Source organism: Oenanthe melanoleuca, chromosome 22 (genome assembly GCF_029582105.1).
Source record: "Oenanthe melanoleuca isolate GR-GAL-2019-014 chromosome 22, OMel1.0, whole genome shotgun sequence".
Taxonomy (NCBI): domain Eukaryota; kingdom Metazoa; phylum Chordata; class Aves; order Passeriformes; family Muscicapidae; genus Oenanthe; species Oenanthe melanoleuca.
The window spans coordinates 315,934-335,133 of record NC_079355.1 but is presented as its reverse complement, the minus strand read 5'-3'; the positions used below and the strand labels follow the sequence as shown (position 1 = coordinate 335,133).

Here is a 19,200-nt window from a genome sequence, read left to right as displayed (position 1 = left end):
GGGCGTGGCTTGATGGGGTGTGGTCACGCAGCCCCGCCCCTCGATGCTGATTTGGTGTCGCTGCCGTCAGTCACGGCGGCGGGGCGGGGCTGAGGCAATGGCAGCGGCGGCGGCGGCGGCGGCCGGTACGGAGCGTGGCGGGGCGGGGAGCCCGGAACCCCGGGAACCGCCGGGAACCCCGGGAGCCCCGGGAGCCCCGGGAGCCCCGGGAGCCCTGAGCCGCCTGACCTGTGACCCCCGGCAGGCCCGGCGCGGCGGAGGCGGCCGGAGCGCGGGGAGGCGGCGGGGCCTCCCCCGAGCCCCACCGCGTCCCCCAAGTCGTCCAGCACCAGCCCCGGGTGGGCGCGGCGGCTGCTGGGGTTCGAGCTACGGGACCTGACGCGATGGCACCGCTTCGTGCGGCTGCTGCACCGGCCGCAGGACCCCGCTGCGCTCGGAGCTTTCCGCGCAGCCTTCGGTCAGCCGGGACGGGACACAGGGCGGGTTCCGGGGGACCGCAGGGCTCGGAGGCACCGGGACAGGAGACCGTGCACGTGGGGACAGCGGGGGGACAGCGAGGGAATAGAGCGAGCAGTGTCTGGGGGACCGAAGGGCTGGGAGGGTTCTCGGGGGGCTCGAGGGCACGGAGAGCCCCGGGATGGGATGGGAGGGCCCGGGGGGCTCGGGGGACAGCGAGATCGTGGGCGCCAGAGGGGCCTGAGAGGGCGAGCGGGGCAGGGAGGCTGCGGGGACCGGGGGGCTCCGGCGGGCTGGGTGGGCTCGGAAGGGCCCAGGGGACAGGGAGGCCGGGCCTTCAGGGAATCCCGGGCTCGGGGGGCACCGGGACTTTGGAGGTGGCGCTCAGGGGCCTGGGGAGAGCGGCTGAGATCCGGGGTCCCCCCCGTGCGAGGGCAGCCGGCAATGTCCAGCCGTGACACGTCAGCACCAGAGCAAAGGTTGGGCAATGGCCTGGGGGGGTGGAAGGGTCAGTGCCCGCCTGGACACCCGGGGCCCCCTGAGGCCGGATGGAGGGGAGCACGGCCACTGGCGCCTGGGTCTCCCCCGGCCCGGTGGGGTCACTGACCCCCCTTCACGTCCCCCAGGGCTGCTGATGGCCCTGGATGTGCCACAGGAGCGGGGCCTGGGGCACCTGGACCAGCGGTACCTGGATGGGCTGGAGGTGTGTCGCTTCCCGCTGCTGCCCTTCCTGCAGCCCCTGCCCCTGGACTGGATGTACCTGCTCTACACCATCATGTTCCTGGGTACAGCTGGGCTGGGGCCAGGGAGGAACGGGACAGGCACTGGGCATGGCACTGGGGCAGGAACAGGGGTGAAATGTGGGCAGGAATCACGGTGGGGTCTGGCACTGGGGTGGGCATGGGCATGGGGACTGGCAGGGGACAAACACCAGGAGGGAGCAGGGGATTCACCGGGGGTCCTGTGCTCACAGGAGCCTTGGGCATCATGCTGGGGTGCTGCTACCGGCTGAGCTGCGTGGCGTTCCTGTGCCCCTACTGGTACCTGTTTCTGCTGGACAAAACCTCCTGGAACAACCACTCCTACCTCTACGGGCTGCTGGGCTTCCAGCTGGCACTGCTGGGTGCTGACCGCTACGGGTGGGCACCTGGGGGCTGCAGGGACCCAAAACACAGGGGGACATGGGGGGCACTGGGGATCCCAAGCTCTGGGGTTCTGCAAGGCAGCAGGGGCGGGACATGAGGCTGGGGTTCCCATGGGGTGGCAGAGGTTTTGGGGTCCCTTGTAGCATGGGGCCCCCCTGAGGTGGCATAGCCCACGGTGTCCCCAGCAGGTGGCACAGGTGCTGGGGTCCCTGTGGTGCTGTTCCCCCAAGGGACATCCCTGTGGCACTGTGTACCCACCTGGTGGGACACCTGATGGCACCCCTGGCACTCTGTCCCCAGTGTGTCCCTGTGGGGCAGTGACACGTGTCCTCACGGCTCTGGCAGTGTGTGACAGTGGCCTGTCCCCCCATGGTCCCCGTGTCCCCGCAGGTCTGTGGACGGGCTCTTCCGTCCCCGCAAGCGGAACGCCCACGTGCCGCTCTGGAACTACGCCCTGCTGCGTGCCCAGGTGGGTGTCCCTGCCCCGGGGCCCCCGGGGCCCCCAGCACCCTCTGACCCTGCTCCCCCAGGTGTTCATCGTGTACTTCATCGCGGGGCTGAAGAAGCTGGACGCCGACTGGGTCGGGGGCTTCTCCATGGGGACCCTCGCCCGGCACTGGCTCTTTGCACCCTTCAGGTCAGGGCAGGGGAAGGGGTGAGGGGGTGGGAGGGTGGGGAGGGAGACGGGTGGGGTGGGGATGAGGTTGAGGGGAATGGGAGGTGGTTTGGGGTGAGGATGAGGAGGGTGAAGGGGGTTGGTGAGGGTGCAGTGGAATTGAGGGATCCAAGGTGGAAATGAGGAGGGGGTGATGGGGATGGGGTGACGGGAATGGGGCACAGTGAGGAGGGTGAAGGGGCATGAAGGATGGGATGGGATGGGATGGGATGGGATGGGATGGGATGGGATGGGATGGGATGGGATGGGATGGGATGGGATGGGATGGGGTTGGAGGATGAGGTTAAGGACGTTTGATGGAGATGGGGAAGGGGGTGATGTGCTGGGGTTAGGATGGGGATGGGATGTGGAAGGGTACAGGGGGATGGATTTGGGTTGAGGATGAGGGATGTGGAGGGGGCAGGGTGAGGCTGAGGCCGGTGCTGGGCCCGTGCTGAGGAAGGCTCCGTGGCCAGGCTGGTGCTGTCTGAGGAGCTGACCAGCCGGCTGGTGGTGCACGGAGGGGGGCTGGTGCTCGACCTCTCCGCCGGCTTCCTGCTCTTCTTCGACGCCACGCGGCCCCTCGCCCTTGTCTTCGTCACCTACTTCCACTGCATGAACTCCCAGCTCTTCAGCATTGGTGAGGGGGGACATGGCACCCCCAGACACCCCCACTGTGCCCAGGGCACCCCCAGAGCATCCCCAGCCTGGACATGGGACCCCTGGGTAGCCCGAAACACCCTCAACCAGGGCAAGCTCCCCCCACCACAGCCCCCAAAAACCCCCCAGTCCTGGACAGGGGTGCTCAGACACTCTAAAACATCCTGGCACTGTGCAGGGCCCCCCACCAGTCCCAGACAGGGGCACCCCCCACCCCTGGGTGCAGTGGGGGTCCCTAAGTGTCCTCCTCCCAGGCATGTTCTCCTACACCATGCTGGCCACCAATGGGCTCTTCTGCCGGCCTGAGTGGCCTCGGGGGCTCCTGGCCCGCTGCCCCCTCTGGCTGCAGGGGTGGCTTCCCAGCACAAAGCCCCCCCAGCCCAGCCCCGACTGCCACTACGGGGGCCGGGGGGCACGGGGGGGCCTTCGGCCTCGCCAGCACTTGGCCGCAGCCTTCACCATCCTCTACGTGCTGGAGCAGCTCTTCCTGCCCTACTCCCACTTCATCACCCAGGTGGGCACGGCGGGGAGGGACTGGGAAGGCAGGGGGTGATCTGAGAAGAAGGAGTTTGGGAGACAGAGGGAGGGGACCGGGGATGTGGAGGGCATTTAGGGGTATGTAGGGGGAAATTTGGGGAGTAAATGGGGGCTGGTGGTAGGTGTGGGGGTCCCTGTCCCCTCCTTGTCCCATGGGGACTCTGTGACGACCCCCCCCGTGCCTCGCCAGGGCTACAACAACTGGACCAACGGGCTCTATGGCTACTCCTGGGACATGATGGTCCACTCCCGCTTCCACCAGCACGTCAAAATCACCTACAGAGACGGGCTCACCGGGGAAGTGGGCTACCTGAAACCAGGGGTGAGTGAGCCCGGCGGGCACCTGAGACTGGGCGCTGGGCCCGGGGGTACAGAGGGATGGGGGGCTCTGATCAGGTTAGATAAACTCAGTGGTTTCCGCCAACACTGCCCCAGGCCTCAGTTTCCCCCTGGTGACCCCCCCATCACCCCCGAATACAGCCTCAGTTTCCTTCATCCCTCATTTTTCCCCTATACCTCCATTTCTCCCCATGTTTCCCCATCACCTCCCCCTCACGGAACAACCCCTGTGTGTCATTTTTCCCCGTTCCTCCTTTTCCCCCTTCCCTCGTTCCGCCGTGCCTCAGTTTCCCCGCCCTGCAGGCGTTCACGCAGAGCCGGCGCTGGCGGGACCACGCAGACATGCTCAAGCAGTACTCGGCCTGCCTGAGCCGGCTGCTGCCGCGCTACAACGTCAGCCAGCCCCAGCTCTACTTCGACGTCTGGGTGTCCATCAACGAGCGCTTCCAGCAGAGGTGGCGTGGGGACAGGGGCCGAGGGGGACAGGGGCCGAGGGGGCCGGGGCCGAGGGGGACAGGGGCCAAGGGGGGACAGGGGCCGAGGGGGACAGGGGCCATGGGGGGAAAGGGGCCGAGGGGGAAAGGGGCCAAAGGGGACAGGGGCCAAGGGGGACAGGGGCCGAGGGGGACAGGGGCCGAGGGGGACAGGGGCCGAGGGGGGACATGGGCCGAGGGGGACAGGGGCCGAGGGGGACAGGGGCCGAGGGGGGACATGGGCCGAGGGGGACAGGGGCCGAGGGGGAAAGGGGCCATGGGGGGAAAGGGGCCGAGGGGGAAAGGGGCCAAAGGGGACAGGGGCCAAGGGGGACAGGGGCCATGGGGGACATGGGCCGAGGGGGACAGGGGCCAAGGGGGCCGGGGCCGAGGGGGACAGGGGCCATGGGGCACAGGGGCCGAGGGGGGACAGGGGCCGAGGGGGACGGGGCTGAGGGGGACAGGGGCCAAGGGGGGACAGGGGCCGACGGGGACGGGGCTGAGGGGGACAGGGGCCATGGGGGACGGGGCCGAGGGGGACGGGGCCGAGGGGGACAGGGGCCAAAGGGGACAGGGGCCATGGGGGACAGGGGCCATGGGGGACCCGCAGGTGGGTCTGGACTGGGAGCTGTGGGTGCTGCTGCTGCTGGAGCTGGTGCTTTCAGCTGAGGTTAGGGACATGTGGGGTGCTGGTGCCTTGTCCCACCCACACTGTGGTGTGCACTTAGGGTCCCCCATGCTATGAGCACTGTCACTTCCAGCACTGGTCAGGATTTAGGAGTGCTGCAGGGTCTTGACACCTTGTCTCCCCCAGACTTGTGGACCCCCGGGTGGACCTGGTGCGTGCCCCATGGTCCCCGTGGACCCCCACGCCGTGGCTGCTCCCGCTGCTAGTGGATCTCTCTCCGTGGCGCCAGCGGCTGCAGGAGTTGGAGGCACATCTGGACGGACACACGGACACCGTGTTCATTGCAGACTTCCCTGGTGCGGCCCAGGGGGGTCCTGGGGGTGGGGTGCAGAGGTTTCAGAGCATGGAGAGGGGTCAGTGGTGGGTACAGGGAACAAAGGGGTTCAGGGGTTGGTAGAGGGCATAGGGGAATCCTGAGGTTGAGGGTGGCTTTTGGGGTACTGACCTGCAGTCAGCGGGAGGGGTGGAGTAGAGGACATGGGGGGTACCTCAGGGCTTGGAGGGATGTGGTACAGGGCACAGGGGTGCCCCAGGGGTTCGGGGTGGGGGTACAGAGCCAGCTGTGTTCAGGCCTGCACCTGGAGAACTTCGTGAGCGAGGACCTGGGGAACACGAGCCTGCGAGTGCTACAGGGGAAGGTGCTGGTGGAGCTGGTGGAGCAGCAGCAGAACTTCTCACTACAGGAGGGTGAGGGAATGCAGGTGAGAATCGGGGCGACCCCGGGGGGCTTGGGGGTGCCTGAGGGTGCTGACACCCCTGCTCCCCCAGCTGCCGGCGGGGCAGTACCACAAGGTGCACACGGTGTCCCCGGAGCCCTCGTGCTACATGTACCTGTACGTGAACACCACAGCGCTGGAGCTGGAGCGGAACCTGACCCGGCTGCGGGAGCTGCGGGAGCGCGTGCGCAACGGCACCGGTGAGAGCGCGGGGACCCCAACACCAGCGCCCCATCCCTGGGGACCCTGGGACCCCTGACACTCTCACCGGGGAATCTCAAAATCCTGGGAGCCCAGAATCCCTATCGCCTCGCCCCCTGGGTAGCACTGGGGGACCCCAAAAGCTCTGTAACCTCAACCCCTGGTGAGCAGTAGGCTGAGGGGATCATGGAAGTCACTGTCACTGTGGTGGGGGGAGCAGCAGGGCCCCCCAGTTCATCACCTCATTCTCTGGTGAGCAGTAGGATGGGAGGATGACAGGGCCACCCTGTCACTCAGGTAGGGAGATGATGGCAACATCCCTAGTTCCCATCTCCAGACTGGGGGGATTGTGGGGACCCCCAGAATGCCTGGCACTGAACTGAGAGGATCACCTTCACCCCCAGAACAGTCCCCGCTGCCCCCTGAGCTGCGTCCCCTCCTGGGGGAGCCGCTGCCCGCGGGGGTCCCGCTGGACCCGGTGGTGTCGCTGTTCCTGCGGCGGGAGCAGCGGGAGCAGCGGCGCGAGCGGGAATCCAGCCTGGCCCAGCGCCTCCAGCGCTTCCTCCGCAGGAAGTTCTTCCTCTTCCGACGCAGGTCAGTCCCCAAGCCCCCTGTCCCCCTGTCCCCCGCTGCCCCCCGCTGCCAGCGCTGTCCCCGCAGTGCCCTGATGACGCTGATCGCGCTGCGGAACCTGGCGCTGGGCCGCCCGTCCCCGGAGCGCCTGGCACAGGAGGTGGCCTTCGCCAGCTGGCGTGGGGAGGAGGAGGCTCGGCCTGAGACGGACGGCAGCGCCCAGAGGGGCCCCGAGCTCTGAACACCCCAAATAAATGCTGTTTTTTAAGCCAAAAATCTTCCGGTGCCTCAGTTGCCCCCACGCCCTGGATTCTCCCGTAACCTGCTCACCATGCCCTCTGTATTCCCCACCCACTGTACCCATTTCCTTCCCTCCCTCAGCTCCTGCCGTGCTCCCGCTCCCCAGCCCCATTCCCTTCCTGGTTCATCCATCCCAGTCTCCCCTGTGCCCATTTCCCCCAAACCCCAATTTCCTCTATCTGTTTCTGCACTCCTCATATTTCTCCAAACCCCAACTTCCTCCCACATGCTGCCTTCGACTCCACTTCCCCCACCCCCATTTTCCCCCATCCCAGGACCCTGTGCCTCAGTTTCCCTGGTACCTGTTCCCCCAGCACACTTTCTCCCTATCTACTCCCCCATATCCCACCTCCCCTTGTACCCCAATTTCTCCATCTCCCAGTGCCTCAGTTTCCAAAATCCTCCAGCTGCCCCCCGCATCGGTTTCCCCCACACACTTGACATGGCTCCATCTAACTCATCACTTTTATTGAGATTTTTTTTTAATTTGTTTTTGGATTCAGTGGATCAAAACATTCGGACGAAATCTCCCGAAAATAGTAAAATCAAGAAAAAAACAAAACAAAAAAAAATCATCCTCAAGGGCAGGAGAAAGCCCCCTCTGCCCCCCCCCAAGGCACTCTGGGGCCGGAGCCCGGGCGGGCAGTAAACAAGCCGGCTTCTCTGTACCACACCGGCCACCAGCGCCGCGCCCGGGGCACCCCAACAAACCCAATCCCCCCCCGGCACCCCAAGCTGCTGGGGGCGGGGGGAGGGCAGGGGGAGGGGAAGGGGGGCTTTCAGGGATCAGGAGCTGCCGGCTGAGCACGGGGACTTCTCTGTACTCACGCCCCCGCCTCGGCACACAATAAATACACCAAACCTTCAAGTATCAAGCGCCAAATGCCCCCCCTTTCCCCCCAAAATTCAGACAAAGTTGGGGGGTGGAGGAGTTGTGCAGCTGGGGAGTTGCTTCAGTTTTTGGATTAAAACCACAAAAAAAAAAAAAGTAAAATGTTTTCCTCTGGTACTGAACCCTCAAGGCGGGGGTTTGGATGTTGGTTTTACCGTGTCCCCCAAAAATGTGCATTTTCGGAATAAAAAGAGGTTAAAAATGAGGGTTAAGAACCAAACACAGCACACCAGTGAGGTCCCAGGGGGGTGGGGAGGTGGAATGGAAAATGTCTTCCCCACCAGTGGGACTGGGGGAGCCAAAATGAGTATCCTCCCAGTGGAATGGGGATTGCTGGGGAAACACACAGGGAGCCAGAATCAGGGGTTTGTGTGCCACCCCTCCCCCAGCAGGACAGGGGGGGCAGTGGGAGCCAAAATGGGGGTGTCCCCCTAATGTAGTGGAATTTGGGGTCAAGGGGGAACAAAGAGTGTTAAAATGGGGTATCTCCCCACAGCAGGACTGCTGGGACCCAAAATGGGTTGGCCCTTGCCACAGTGGGACTGTGGGAGCATGGGGAAGGGTGGGAGAGGGCACTTGGGCCTTTTTCTCCATCTCACAGCTCCGAGTAAAGACAGATGTGTTAAAAACTATCCAGAGAGATCTGGGGGGACACGGGTAGGGGGGCTCCAGGAGAGGCACATGGTCCCCACACAACCAAAACGATGGTGAAGAGACAATGGCGGGGCTGGGGAGCCTGGGGGGGGCCGGGAGCTCTTTCCCCCAGAGCCCACGGGCTTCTCTGTATCCTACGCCCGCAGGAGTGGGGGGAAAAGCCCTAACAATGCTCTTTTTTCTCAGTATTTTAGCTTTTTGGGCACTTCCCAAGGGAAACTGTCCCTACCAAAGTGGCCATAGGCTGCAGTCCTCTGATAGAGGGGCTTCTTCAGATCCAGATCCCTGGAATACACAATTCCCGACTCAGTGAGGCGGCCCCGGGCTCCTGCCTTCGCCCCTTCCCTGCCTGGCCGGGGGTTCCGCAGCGGCGCCTCTGCCCCCTCCCCACCCCGCGGGGCGGTTGGAGCTTCCCCAGCCGCTCCCAGCACGCGGCACGCTCCCGGCGCTGGGGAAGCTCCAAGCGCTCGGCTCCGGCGGATACTTACCCCGTCCGCACCTCCTCCGTCCGGCCAAGCGGCTCCGCGCCGGGTCCAGGCGCCAGGCGGTCCCCAGGCTGCTCCGGGAGGGACCCCTGCCCGCCCCCACCCCCCGGCACAGACCCCCACGCCCGTTACCTGACGATGACCCCGGGCCGCAGGTCGAAGTTCTTGTTGACGATCTCCAGCAGCTCCCGCTCGCTCTTCTGGGAGGTGCCATAGTGGAAGATGGAGATGGACAAGGGGTACGGGACCCCGATGGCGTACGAGACCTGCAGGGAGGAGGCGAGGCTGCAGATGAGGCAAGACCCCCAAAGACCCCGGGGAGGGGGGCCCCCGCGCCCACCTAGACCAGCCTTGAGGCAGAGCAGCACCCACCTGGACCAGCACCCTGCGGCACAGCCCAGCCTTCACCAGGGACTTGGCCACCCAGCGGGCGGCGTAGGCGGCCGAGCGATCCACCTTGGTGTAGTCCTTGCCCGAGAAGGCGCCGCCCCCGTGTGCGCCCCAGCCCCCGTACGTGTCCACGATGATCTTGCGGCCGGTCAGCCCCGCATCGCCCTGTTGGGGACAGCACTGTCACAACCCTGCCCGCATTTCCCCACTGTCACTGTCACCGAGCCATCCCATGCTGTCACTGCCACCACCACACCACGCTGTGACCACTGTCGTGTTATCACTGCCTCCATAACCACACTGTCTCTACCCCTCTGTGCCAGTCTCACCACCACCAAACCATTCTAACTGCCACCAGTGTGCCACCTTCAGTGTCACCATCACCACTGTCACCACGTCCTCAGCACCACACCATCACTGCTGCCATCACCATGCCATCATTGCCATCATCATGACATCCCTACTGCCACCACCATGCTGCCCCCACAGAGCCCTCGGCTGCACCTGGGGACCGCCGATGACAAAGCGGCCGCTGGGCTGCAGGTGGTAGATGGTGTCATCATCCAGGTACTTGGGGGGCACCACAGCCTTGATGACCTTCTCCTTGAGTGCGTCACGCATCTCGTCCAAACACACGTCCTCGTCATGCTGCACCGAGATCACGATGGTGTGCACCCGGATGGGGATCACCGCCCCGCGGTCCTGCATGTACTGCACGGTCACCTGCCAGGGGACACCAGTCAGAGGCCAGCCAGGGGAACAAGGGGCTCCTGAGGGCTCTGTGGAGCCACCGGCAGCTCACCTGCGTCTTGGAGTCGGGGCGCAGCCAGGGCAGGGCTCCGCTGCGGCGCAGCTCGGCCAGCTTGGCGTTGAGCTTGTGCGCCAGGACGATGGTGAGGGGCATGCACTCCTCTGTCTCATCCGTGGCGTAGCCGAACATGAGCCCCTGTGGCACGGGAACAAGGGGGTCACACCTGACCCCTGGGCACACCACAGTGACCCCAGGGTGCCGGGTCTCACCTGGTCACCAGCACCAACGTCCTCCTCGCTGCGGTCCAGGTGCACGCCCTGGGCAATGTCTGGGGACTGCTGCTCCAGGGCCACCAGCACGTTGCATGTCTTGTAATCAAAACCTGGGAGGACAAAGGGGAATCTGGTGAGTCTCAAAGGACTCTAGTGAGCTCAGTGCCAGCCCTGTGATGTCACCGAGGCACCTGGGTGGCAGCCCAGGACACACCTTTGGAAGAGTCATCGTAGCCAATGTCTCGGATCGTGTCCCGAACCACCTTCTGGTAGTCCACGTTGGCCCGGGAGGTGATCTCCCCGGCCAGCAGGATCATCCCGGTCTTGGCAACTGTCTCTGCAGGGACAAGAGTGATGTCAGCAGGGTGTCACCTCCACGTCATCCACCTACTGTCCCCTGGTACCCTTACTCACCACAGGCCACCTTGGCATCAGGGTCTTGCTTGAGGTGGGCATCCAGGACAGCATCGCTGATCTGGTCACAGATTTTATCTGGGGACAAGGAGAGCGGGAGGCGTCATGGGGGCGTGGGACAGCCCAACACGGCACAGCCCTTCCTTCCTGAGCCTCCAGCACAGGGATCGGAGCCCCATAATCCATGAACCTCCCAGGGTGCACATAGCCCTTGCCCTGTTCCCAGTCCAGAATTCCTGGCATGTCCCAGCTAAGCTCCAACTCCAACTAAGGCTAAGCCCTGTGGCACCACTGAGGGGATCAGACCTGTATCCCAGCTTCCTAAATCCGCAGCACGTCAGCTTCCAGCAGCTCTGCCTCCAGCCAAAGCTGCTCCAGCCATACCTCAACCCGACACCCAGCTCCCTCCTGCTCTCAGGGTGTTTTGTGTGGGTGGGGGGTGTCTAGGGTGTCCCAAGAGCCACCCATGTCCCCGGGACTGCAGGTGTCCTTGGCAGCGACCTTCCGGACAGGATCAGGGCGAGGACAAGGCAGCGCCCAGGCAGGGTGTGGGGAGGAGGATCCCCCGGATGCTTTTTGGTGGGAAGGAGTGAGGAAATGGACTTCAAAGCATCCTCCCTCATGCAGCTTGGGGGGAGACCCAGAAAAGCCGTAGTTTGTGCCAGTGGGTTGAAGGCACTTGCGGCAGAAGAAGCAGAGCTGTGGGGTGCTGTGGGGCCCGAGTGGGATCCGGAGATCATGGGAACTTGGAGGGGCAGAGTGTGCCCTGAGAGGCGGTGCCAGAGTGAGAGGGTTCGGGAGTCCTGGGTGTGCCCAGGCAGCGGACGCTGGCCGTTGACAGCCACCTCCGCAGATTAACGGTCATGTGCCCCAGACGGGCGAGGACAAAGACCGGGAGGGACCGGCACCGCCTGGTACCGAGCTGGAGGGCTCCAACCACCGTCCGGGAGAAGTGTAACCCCCCCCAGCTGCTGCGGGAGGGCACATCTGGGGAGACCCACGAGACTTCATCACCGGCTGGGCGACATCGGCGGCACAGTCGGGGGGCGTGGGGAGTGCGACGCTCCGGCGGGACGGGGGGGTGCGTGGGGGTGACCAGGCCTGTCTTACCCCCGGCATCCACGCGGGGAGGGAGCCGACGGCGCGGGTCACGTGTGGTACGGGGGCACCGGGAGCTGCTTAGTCACGGCTGAGTCACGGTGACACCGACCCCCCCCCCCGCCCGCCCCACCGTCACCCCCGTGTCCCGCCCCACGCGGGCAGCACGTGCGCGCCGGGCCCGCATTGCGGCGAGCGCGCGCCCGCCTCACACTGCGCGCGCTCCCGCCCGCGTCACCGCCCCCGGCCCACCCTCATTCCCTCCATCCTCATCCTCATTTCCTTCGTCTTCATCCTCACCATCCTCCTCCTCGTGCCCCCCCCCGCCCGGCCGCGCCTGCGCGATCGATTCCCCGCCCAGCCCCGCTCGGCCCGCACCTGGGTGCCCCTCGCCCACGGATTCGGAGGTAAAGAGGAAGGTGCCCTCCTCGATTAACACGTCGGGGAAGCCGTTCAGTTGCCCGTTCATGGCGACGCGATGGGCGGCGACAGGCGGAAGGGGAAAGCACCGGAGCAACAAAACCAAACCACTGCAGCGATGGTCTGAACGCGGCCCCTTTCTCAGCGCCTTTATTTATAGCCTTCTCGCCCCGCCCCGCTGCTGCGTCCAGCCAATGGTGAGCGTAATACGCGCCACGGGGGCGGAGGTCCAGAACCACTGCAGTCAGGCAGGGGGAACACGTTACGTAACGCGGAGCTTGGGCTCAACCCCCGGGGCAGCCCGTAGCGCCCCGCCGCCAACCGGGCACTCACAGGATCTAAAGCGCCAGTCAGGCCGGCTCCTCTGCCCAGCATGGCGCAGCGTTGCGGGCGGGCACTGATGCGCCCTGCATACTCCCCCGTAGTGGCCGCATGGTGCCTCCCGGGGGGCTCCGGGGCTCGATGCGTGCGGCGGTGCACGCATGCGCCCGGCGACGGCATGAAGAGCGCATGCGCAGTACACGGCCCGCGGGCAGCGAGGACGGCCCGGCCCCCTCCGCCATCTTGCGCTGACCGGCGTCGCCATTGTGCGACATCGGGCCGGCCGGGACCGAACTCGGCCGGGACCGAACTCGGCCGGGCCCCGGCCCCGGCCCCAGTCGCAACCGGTCCCACGGCTGCCCTTGGCGCCACGGCCCGGCGGGGCTGGTCTGAGCCCGGGCGCGGCCCTGATGGTGCCCTATGCCATTGGTGCCACTTGACGCCTGATGCAACCGGCGCCCAGTGTTGCCAGTGCAGGAGCCGCCGCCGGTCAGGCTCCCCTCCCGCCACCGCCTCCGGGCCCGGCTCGGAGCACTCCCGTATCCAGCTGCTCCATACAGGGCTCGGCTGGAGCCTGGGCAGGAGCCATGTGTCCAGGACACCCAGGACTGACATACCCTCCAACCACAGACAGACAGACAGACAGACGCCCCGGAGAGACAGATCTGGCACCCACACACAGCCAGATCTGACAGACACCGGACTCCCAGCAGCCATTTGCTGCGGGCTGCCAGGTCACTGGCACGCCCAGCCCTGCACCACATGGACATACAGACACTCGCAGGCACAGTTCAGATGCACACCCCTCTGGGTGGGACAGGCACACACAAACACTCCTGTGTCCAGGCCAGGACAGATGGACAGACCCGGCCATGTGCTCCCGGCAGGCAGGGCCTTGGAACATGCCCCACCCCACCAAACATCTGCATAGGGCTTGTCGCTCACAGTGTATTGGCACAGGCGCTTATTTGATGGGATGCCCTGGTACTGGGGGCATGCCCACACCCCTACCCCCACCACCACTGGAGACAACACTCAGGATTTTTGTAAAAAATTGTTTATGGGTTCCATTTTTGTATAAAACTTGGGGGCAGCCGAGCCACTCGCCCACCCCTGGCTGCCACCCCACAGCCCGCGTTGTGTCCTACTCAGAATCTAAACCCATCCCAATATTTCCTCTACAGTCAATCCTCTATGCTCTTCCTTTTAACTATTCCTTAGAAAAAAGTTGCTCGTATCCCCGAGATGTTCCTGTGCCCAGGTACAGTACGATGACGGGGGATCCGGTGCTGCACTCCCTCTACGCCGTTTTCTGCTGTCCCTTCTTTCCAATCAGGGACTTGTGGATGTGGGGAATGACGCCTGCAAAGAGGAGGGGAGAAATCCCGTCAAATCACTCACAGAATTCCCAAGGAACTACAAAAAATCCTCAGTTTCCCATTTTTGAATGTCAAGTAGATACCCTCAGTGTGAATCAAGGGAAGCAGTGAGCCCATGCATTTTCCATGCAACTGCCAAATTCCTATTTGGTTTCCCACCTTTCCCCTTCTTGCTCAAATTCCCACTCAAGGCTGGAAACATGGGAACAATGCCTACCTCCACCAGCAATGGTGGCTTTGATCAGGGAGTCCAACTCCTCATCACCACGGATCGCCAGCTGCAGGTGCCGGGGCGTGATCCGCTTGACTTTGAGATCCTTGGAAGCGTTCCCAGCCAGCTCCAGCACCTGCAGGACAGCAGCAAGAGGTGGGAATGCCAAGGGCAGGGCTGCTGGCCCTGGGGAGGGGGGTCTTACCTCAGCAGTCAGGTACTCGAGGATGGCTGCACTGTACACGGCTGCCGTGGCTCCCACACGCCCGTGGCTGGTGGTCCGAGTCTTCAGGTGCCTGTGGATGCGGCCGACTGGGAACTGGGGTGCAATTAACAACGTCATTAACACTGACAGCCCCCCCAAATGTGCATATTTGCACCCTACGCTGCTGGTTTGGGCTGCAGCTTCCAGGAGCAACTCTCCAAACAGAGGACTTAATGTTCACTATCCAATTTATTTATTACTAATTAATATATAATATTAATATATTAATATTAATATGTTATAATATATTATGTTGTTATCATGTATATTGTAATCATATAATTTAGTAAAATGTAGTTATATCTTGTACAGTATAAAATAATTGTATTTTAATTATTATAATTATTAATTAGAAAATATAAACTAATTCATTCTCCTAATTAATCCTGCCAATCTCTCTGTCCCACCTGACAGCAAACCCCCTCTGCAAGCCCAGGGTTCCTCATTGCTCCATAAGCCTTCAAATGCCAAAATACTCAGTTTTGACCCCAAAGAAAAGGGAATGGGGCCCCAGCTGCCCAGCTTTCCATTTCCTGGTGATTCCCTGTGCCATACCTGCAGCCCGGCTCTCTGGGAGCGCGACACAGCCTTGGCCTTGGCCTTGCCACTGTCCTTGCCCGCCTTGCCACCAGCCTGGGGGAGAAAGGGGCCTGTTAATTAATCTAATTAATCCCAGAATCCAAACAATCTCGTTAATTCTAAGCCACAGGGACCTGCTGCAAGATAATCTGGCAGCTCCCTGGCAACTCAGGGCCTCTCAAACCATGCAGACTCAAAGGGATAAACAAGGGAGGTTATCAGGTGCAGCAGCTGCTCCCTCACCCAGATATATTATTCCTGCTGCCACTATTCCCAGTACTTTCCAAGAAATGCCAAATGTGGGGAAAACCAGCCCAAAATTCCATTGATGGGCATTTTTTTTCCAGCAGCTGTGAGCCCAGTTTGTTTTCAGATTCGATTTCTCCACATGCCGACACTGGGCACTAGGCAGGACACAGTTCCTGTATATGGAAATGTGAATCCTGCAGGACTCAGGGGTTAATCTCCTCCTATTCCAGTGTGGGAAATCACCCAGGATGTAATGAAAAATCACATTGGAAGGGGTGGAAATGCCAAATCCAAGAGTTTGGGAGTTGCTGAGTAACAAGAGCCGAGCACAGGTTTGCTGGGCTCTCCCATCTGCTGTCAGGAAATTCACGGATTTCAGGGAGATGGGAAGACCCCATGACGTCATTAATCACTAATGAGAGCTTTTCCTAGTGAAGGTGAGGCCTGCGGGTGACGCGGAAGGCAGAGGGAGCTGCATCTTCCCCACAGGAAAGACGTCAGCAGTCCAAAATCTGCTCCAGGTAAAAAAAAAAAAAAAAAAAACAAACCGGGGAAAAACAAACAATCCCCAAAAACAAGTTTTCCAGCTCACACAGAGACAAGAAACAACAGCAGAGGAGATGGGAGCCTGAAAACACCATGGATACTCACAACCTCTGTTTTTATAGCATATGCTGATTCCACAATCCCCATCCCCTCTAAAAAGGAAGAATTTTGGCTCATGGTGTGGGAGCTGAAAGGGTCTAGAAATACCAGGAGAGCAAGTGGAGCACGTTAATCCTTAAAACAAGATGCTGGTTAACCTGGGACTGTCCAAGATCTGTGTCCCATCCCAGCCAGGTGGGAGTTAACACAAGATTCAGTTCAAACACTGGAAAAAAAATTAGTCACAAGGACGCATTAATTAATCCCGAGGTGATTAAAACAAGAAGAGGGCCTTGGGTGAGACCATGGGGGACCCAGCAAATCCGCTCTGTGTCCCAGTAGTCACAACAGGAAGGGTCTTCAGGGATGACTTGGAGAAACGGTGAAGTACCAGGAGTTACTTTAATCAGAAGAAAACATCCCTGCAAAACTCAGGGAGGGTGTTTCAGGGGGAAGGAGGGAGGATTTGAGGGGTGGAAAGGGAGATTTATGGGAAAGAAAGGGGGAGGCAAGGGGGATTTGTGGATATTTCCTTGGTCAAGGAATAAAAGGCAGTGTTGGGAAAAGCACTGGCTGTTCCCACTGAGGCCTTTTATCAGCCACCTGTGAACTTTCCCACTGCCCCATCAGGTTTTCCAGCTTGGAGCTGCCTGCCTGATACATCTTCACAGGGAGTTTGACTAAGAAGAGCAAGAAAGGTCTTGCCATGGGAATACTGAAGTTTGTCCCAATTTCCATCAACCCTCCACAGGGTCTGCAGAGGAAACATGGGAAGTTCCCCCAGCCCAGCTGCCGCCGGCTCCCTATGGGAAATCATCCCAGTCTGTGCTGGGAGTGAGGGCTCCTGGACTTCTACCTCCTGAGGAATTCTCTCCTCACTCTCCGGGTGAAGGCTCTCAGGGACTCAGACAATCCTTGTGACATCTCCATCTCTTCTCTCCACCAAATTCCCTCGCTGGGAGTACATTCCCACGCTAAATCCTCCCAGGGTCCGACGCACTGGATCTTTCACAGCGGGCAAACTTTTTTTTTTTCTTATCGATTCAAACAGGATAAAACCCCTCCAAGCAACAACTTTTTATCTCCTGCCGCACATTTCCCAGACATCCCCGAGCACAAGTTCTTGGCGGCAGCATGAGTTGCATAATCCAACGGTGTTTCCATCAACGCTGAGGCATCGGGGCCCTTACCGCCGGTTCCGGAAGCTCCGTGAGTCCCGGAGCCCCCCTCGGAACCCCCTGGAGCCCACCTGTGGATCCACAGAACCACCCGAATTCCCCTACAAATCCTCCTCTATGTAACCAGAGAACCCTCCCGCGGATCCGTGGAGTCCTCCAGGCCCCCTGCGAATCCACGGAACCCCCTAACGATCCTTAGATCCGCCCAAAGCATCCTGCAGAGCCACAGAACCTCTCACAGATCCACGGAACCCCCGTAAGCTACCTCTCCCCGCCCGCCTTCGCTGACAGCTTCAGACCCGGCTCCTCCCGTCCCCCCGACGGGGCCACAGGAACGGGGCACCGGGGAGAATGAAGCCCCTTTTCTCTCCCCACGGACCGGGCCGTTTCCCCGGGAAGCGCGCTGAGCTGTATCCCGCGTAACCCTGGAGGAGGTGCCAGGCGTTTGACAGAACCCGCTCGGGCCCCTGGACTGACGTTTCCCCCTCGACAGCCGCTTCCTCCCGTCCAACCGACCCGCAACCGGAACAAATCGCAACCGAGCAGACACCGGCCGACACTGCACCGCTCTGACAGCGCTGGAGGGCACCAGCGGGGCCGGATTTGGAGGGCAGGACAAACCCCCTCCCCAGGACCCAGGCGGCAGCGGCCGCGGGGCACCGGGGGAGCGCCGGGCCGGACCCAAGGTCACGGACCGGGGCCCGGCCCCCTCCCCCCGCCTGGGCTGACAGCGGCGCCCATTGGCGGCCCCACGGGGCCCGGCTCAGCCCGGCCACGCTGTCCCGGCCGGCCCCCCGAGTCCCGAGCCCCACTGTGGCCCCTGCCCTCACCATGATACCACTGCCGCCGTCCGAACCCCAAAGCCACCGCCGCGCCCGACCCGCCTCAGGAGCCGCCAGACAATGACCCGCCCGGGCGGGGGCGGCGGGCCGCGCCGCGTCGCCACCAATCATCGCCTCCCATACTAATTTGAACATCCCGCGGCGCCCAATGGGCGATCCGCTTCTTTCCCTGTCCATCACTGGCTCCGCCCCGCGGCTCGTTTAACGGCTGTGTTGCCTTTGCACACGGCACGCAGAGGGGTGAGGGCGGGGCGTGCTCGCGTCGGTGACGTCACCGCCCGGCGAATAGCAATAACGAGCACAGCGACGTGAGGCGGTGTTATGATGATGGACAGCGGGCTGAGCCACTAGAGAGCGGATATTGTTTCCCGCCCATTTCATCGCTCCGCCCCGTGCCGTGTTTGTGTGAGGGAGTCGGTGGGGGGGCGGGGGTTTGGCGGGCCCGGGAGAGCCGCGGGTCTGCGAAAGCGTTCCGCGGGGTCGGGGGCTTCGCTCCTGAGGTGGCCTGGCCCTGCTCGGGGCTGAGAGAGGCCCCGACGTGAGGGGAGCCCACCCGGGGGAAGCCAGGCCCGCCGGTGCCTCTGACCCTCCCTGTGTTTCTTCGGGGCAGTACAGAAATAAGCCGGCGCTGCCCCGTAGGATGAGTGCTAAGGGCAGCTGTAGTGAGGTAACATGCACCCCGCAACCCCCGAGCCGAACTGGGGGCTGGGACGGACCTTGAGTGGCTGGAAGGACTCTCAGTGGTGACGGCAGGGGTCAAATGTGGCCAAAAAGCCCAAAAATCCACAGCACTGTTGGGGGAGAAGGACCCGTTTTCTGAACAAACGTGTCACAGTAAATAAAAACTCAGTTTCTTACGACGGGCCCCTTTCAGTGTCAAATGGAACCTGACTGCGTGAGGAGCTGGGTTTATAAATGGAACTGGGGATTCCTAAGCGAGGGTCGGTGACGGGGCAGCGGTCGCAGAGCCGGTGGGCCCCGCACGGCCCGCTCAGCCCGGCTGCTCCCGGCGGTCACTGTCCCCGTGGCCACCGGCCGTCCCGGCCGCCGCGCCTCAGTTTCCCTCCAGCCCCACGCCACTCCGCTGAGGCACGGGCTGCGAGAGGGAGGCACCTGTTAGTGCTGCCTCCGGCTGTCCCGGCCTCGCTGCCGCGGTTTCCCCGCACCGTGCAGCCCGGGCCCCTCGCTGCAGCTGCCGGGGACCTTGAGACGGCCCCCGGTCCCCCTCCCTGCCCCGGCTGCACCACGGCTGAGGCGCGGGCTGGGAGGAGGAGGAGGGCGAGGAGGAGGATGACGAAGGCATCTGTCACTGTCCTTCCCGAGGTGCCTCCCCGGCGGCTTTCCCCCAGCCCCGCGCATCCCCCGCCCTCGCTGCAGCTGCCGCCGAGGCTCAGGGTGCCCCCAGCCCCTCA

At 62.7% G+C, this 19,200-nt stretch overlaps 3 protein-coding genes across 3 annotated transcripts; 1 reads left to right on the top strand and 2 right to left on the bottom strand.

Annotated features, from left to right (window-relative positions):
* Positions 1 to 82: 82 nt before the first annotated feature.
* GGCX (gamma-glutamyl carboxylase) lies at positions 83 to 6,719 on the top strand. Its single transcript, XM_056508462.1, has 15 exons — positions 83 to 125; positions 245 to 457; positions 1,083 to 1,241; positions 1,430 to 1,595; positions 1,992 to 2,070; positions 2,132 to 2,238; positions 2,733 to 2,896; positions 3,171 to 3,430; positions 3,644 to 3,775; positions 4,096 to 4,247; positions 5,080 to 5,249; positions 5,524 to 5,654; positions 5,722 to 5,869; positions 6,275 to 6,464; positions 6,531 to 6,719. The coding sequence occupies exons 1-15, from the start codon at positions 98 to 100 to the stop codon at positions 6,682 to 6,684; spliced, it is 2,253 nt and encodes a 750-aa protein (XP_056364437.1). The 5' UTR covers positions 83 to 97; the 3' UTR covers positions 6,685 to 6,719.
* A 471-nt stretch (positions 6,720 to 7,190) lies between these two features.
* On the bottom strand, positions 7,191 to 12,176 carry MAT2A (methionine adenosyltransferase 2A). Its single transcript, XM_056508502.1, has 9 exons — positions 12,078 to 12,176; positions 10,602 to 10,679; positions 10,402 to 10,524; positions 10,185 to 10,297; positions 9,967 to 10,110; positions 9,669 to 9,887; positions 9,147 to 9,329; positions 8,907 to 9,040; positions 7,191 to 8,574 (listed from the first exon to the last, which is right to left on the bottom strand). The coding sequence occupies exons 1-9, from the start codon at positions 12,166 to 12,168 to the stop codon at positions 8,472 to 8,474; spliced, it is 1,188 nt and encodes a 395-aa protein (XP_056364477.1). The 5' UTR covers positions 12,169 to 12,176; the 3' UTR covers positions 7,191 to 8,471.
* Positions 12,078 to 18,646, bottom strand: LOC130261875 (histone H2A.V). The gene is made up of 5 exons (XM_056508518.1): positions 17,777 to 18,646; positions 14,851 to 14,928; positions 14,236 to 14,349; positions 14,037 to 14,166; positions 12,078 to 13,802 (listed from the first exon to the last, which is right to left on the bottom strand). Exons 1-5 carry the CDS (start codon positions 17,963 to 17,965, stop codon positions 13,741 to 13,743), a joined length of 573 nt encoding a protein of 190 aa, XP_056364493.1. The 5' UTR covers positions 17,966 to 18,646; the 3' UTR covers positions 12,078 to 13,740.
* Between the last annotated feature and the right edge of the window lie 554 nt (positions 18,647 to 19,200).

What these genes read in the sequence shown, in the direction of transcription:
- GGCX (XM_056508462.1), top strand. Translation starts at nt 98, where the DNA reads ATGGCAGCGGCGGCGGCGGCGGCGGCCG. An exon ending in CTGGGTGCTGACCGCTACGG is followed by an intron (nt 1,596 to 1,991) that starts GTGGGCACCTGG and finishes GTGTCCCCGCAG; the next exon opens with GTCTGTGGACGGGCTCTTCC. An exon ending in AACGAGCGCTTCCAGCAGAG is followed by an intron (nt 4,248 to 5,079) that starts GTGGCGTGGGGA and finishes TGTCTCCCCCAG; the next exon opens with ACTTGTGGACCCCCGGGTGG.
- MAT2A (XM_056508502.1), bottom strand. Translation starts at nt 12,168, where the DNA reads ATGAACGGGCAACTGAACGGCTTCCCCGACGTGTTAATCGAGGAGGGC. An exon ending in TTGTCATCGGCGGTCCCCAG is followed by an intron (nt 9,330 to 9,668) that starts GTGCAGCCGAGG and finishes TGTCCCCAACAG; the next exon opens with GGCGATGCGGGGCTGACCGG. An exon ending in GCCGCAGGGTGCTGGTCCAG is followed by an intron (nt 9,041 to 9,146) that starts GTGGGTGCTGCT and finishes TCCTCCCTGCAG; the next exon opens with GTCTCGTACGCCATCGGGGT.
- LOC130261875 (XM_056508518.1), bottom strand. Translation starts at nt 17,965, where the DNA reads ATGGACAGGGAAAGAAGCGGATCGCCCATTGGGCGCCGCGGGATGTTC. An exon ending in TCGAGTACCTGACTGCTGAG is followed by an intron (nt 14,167 to 14,235) that starts GTAAGACCCCCC and finishes GCTGTCCTGCAG; the next exon opens with GTGCTGGAGCTGGCTGGGAA. An exon ending in AGCCACCATTGCTGGTGGAG is followed by an intron (nt 13,803 to 14,036) that starts GTAGGCATTGTT and finishes TCCTCTTTGCAG; the next exon opens with GCGTCATTCCCCACATCCAC.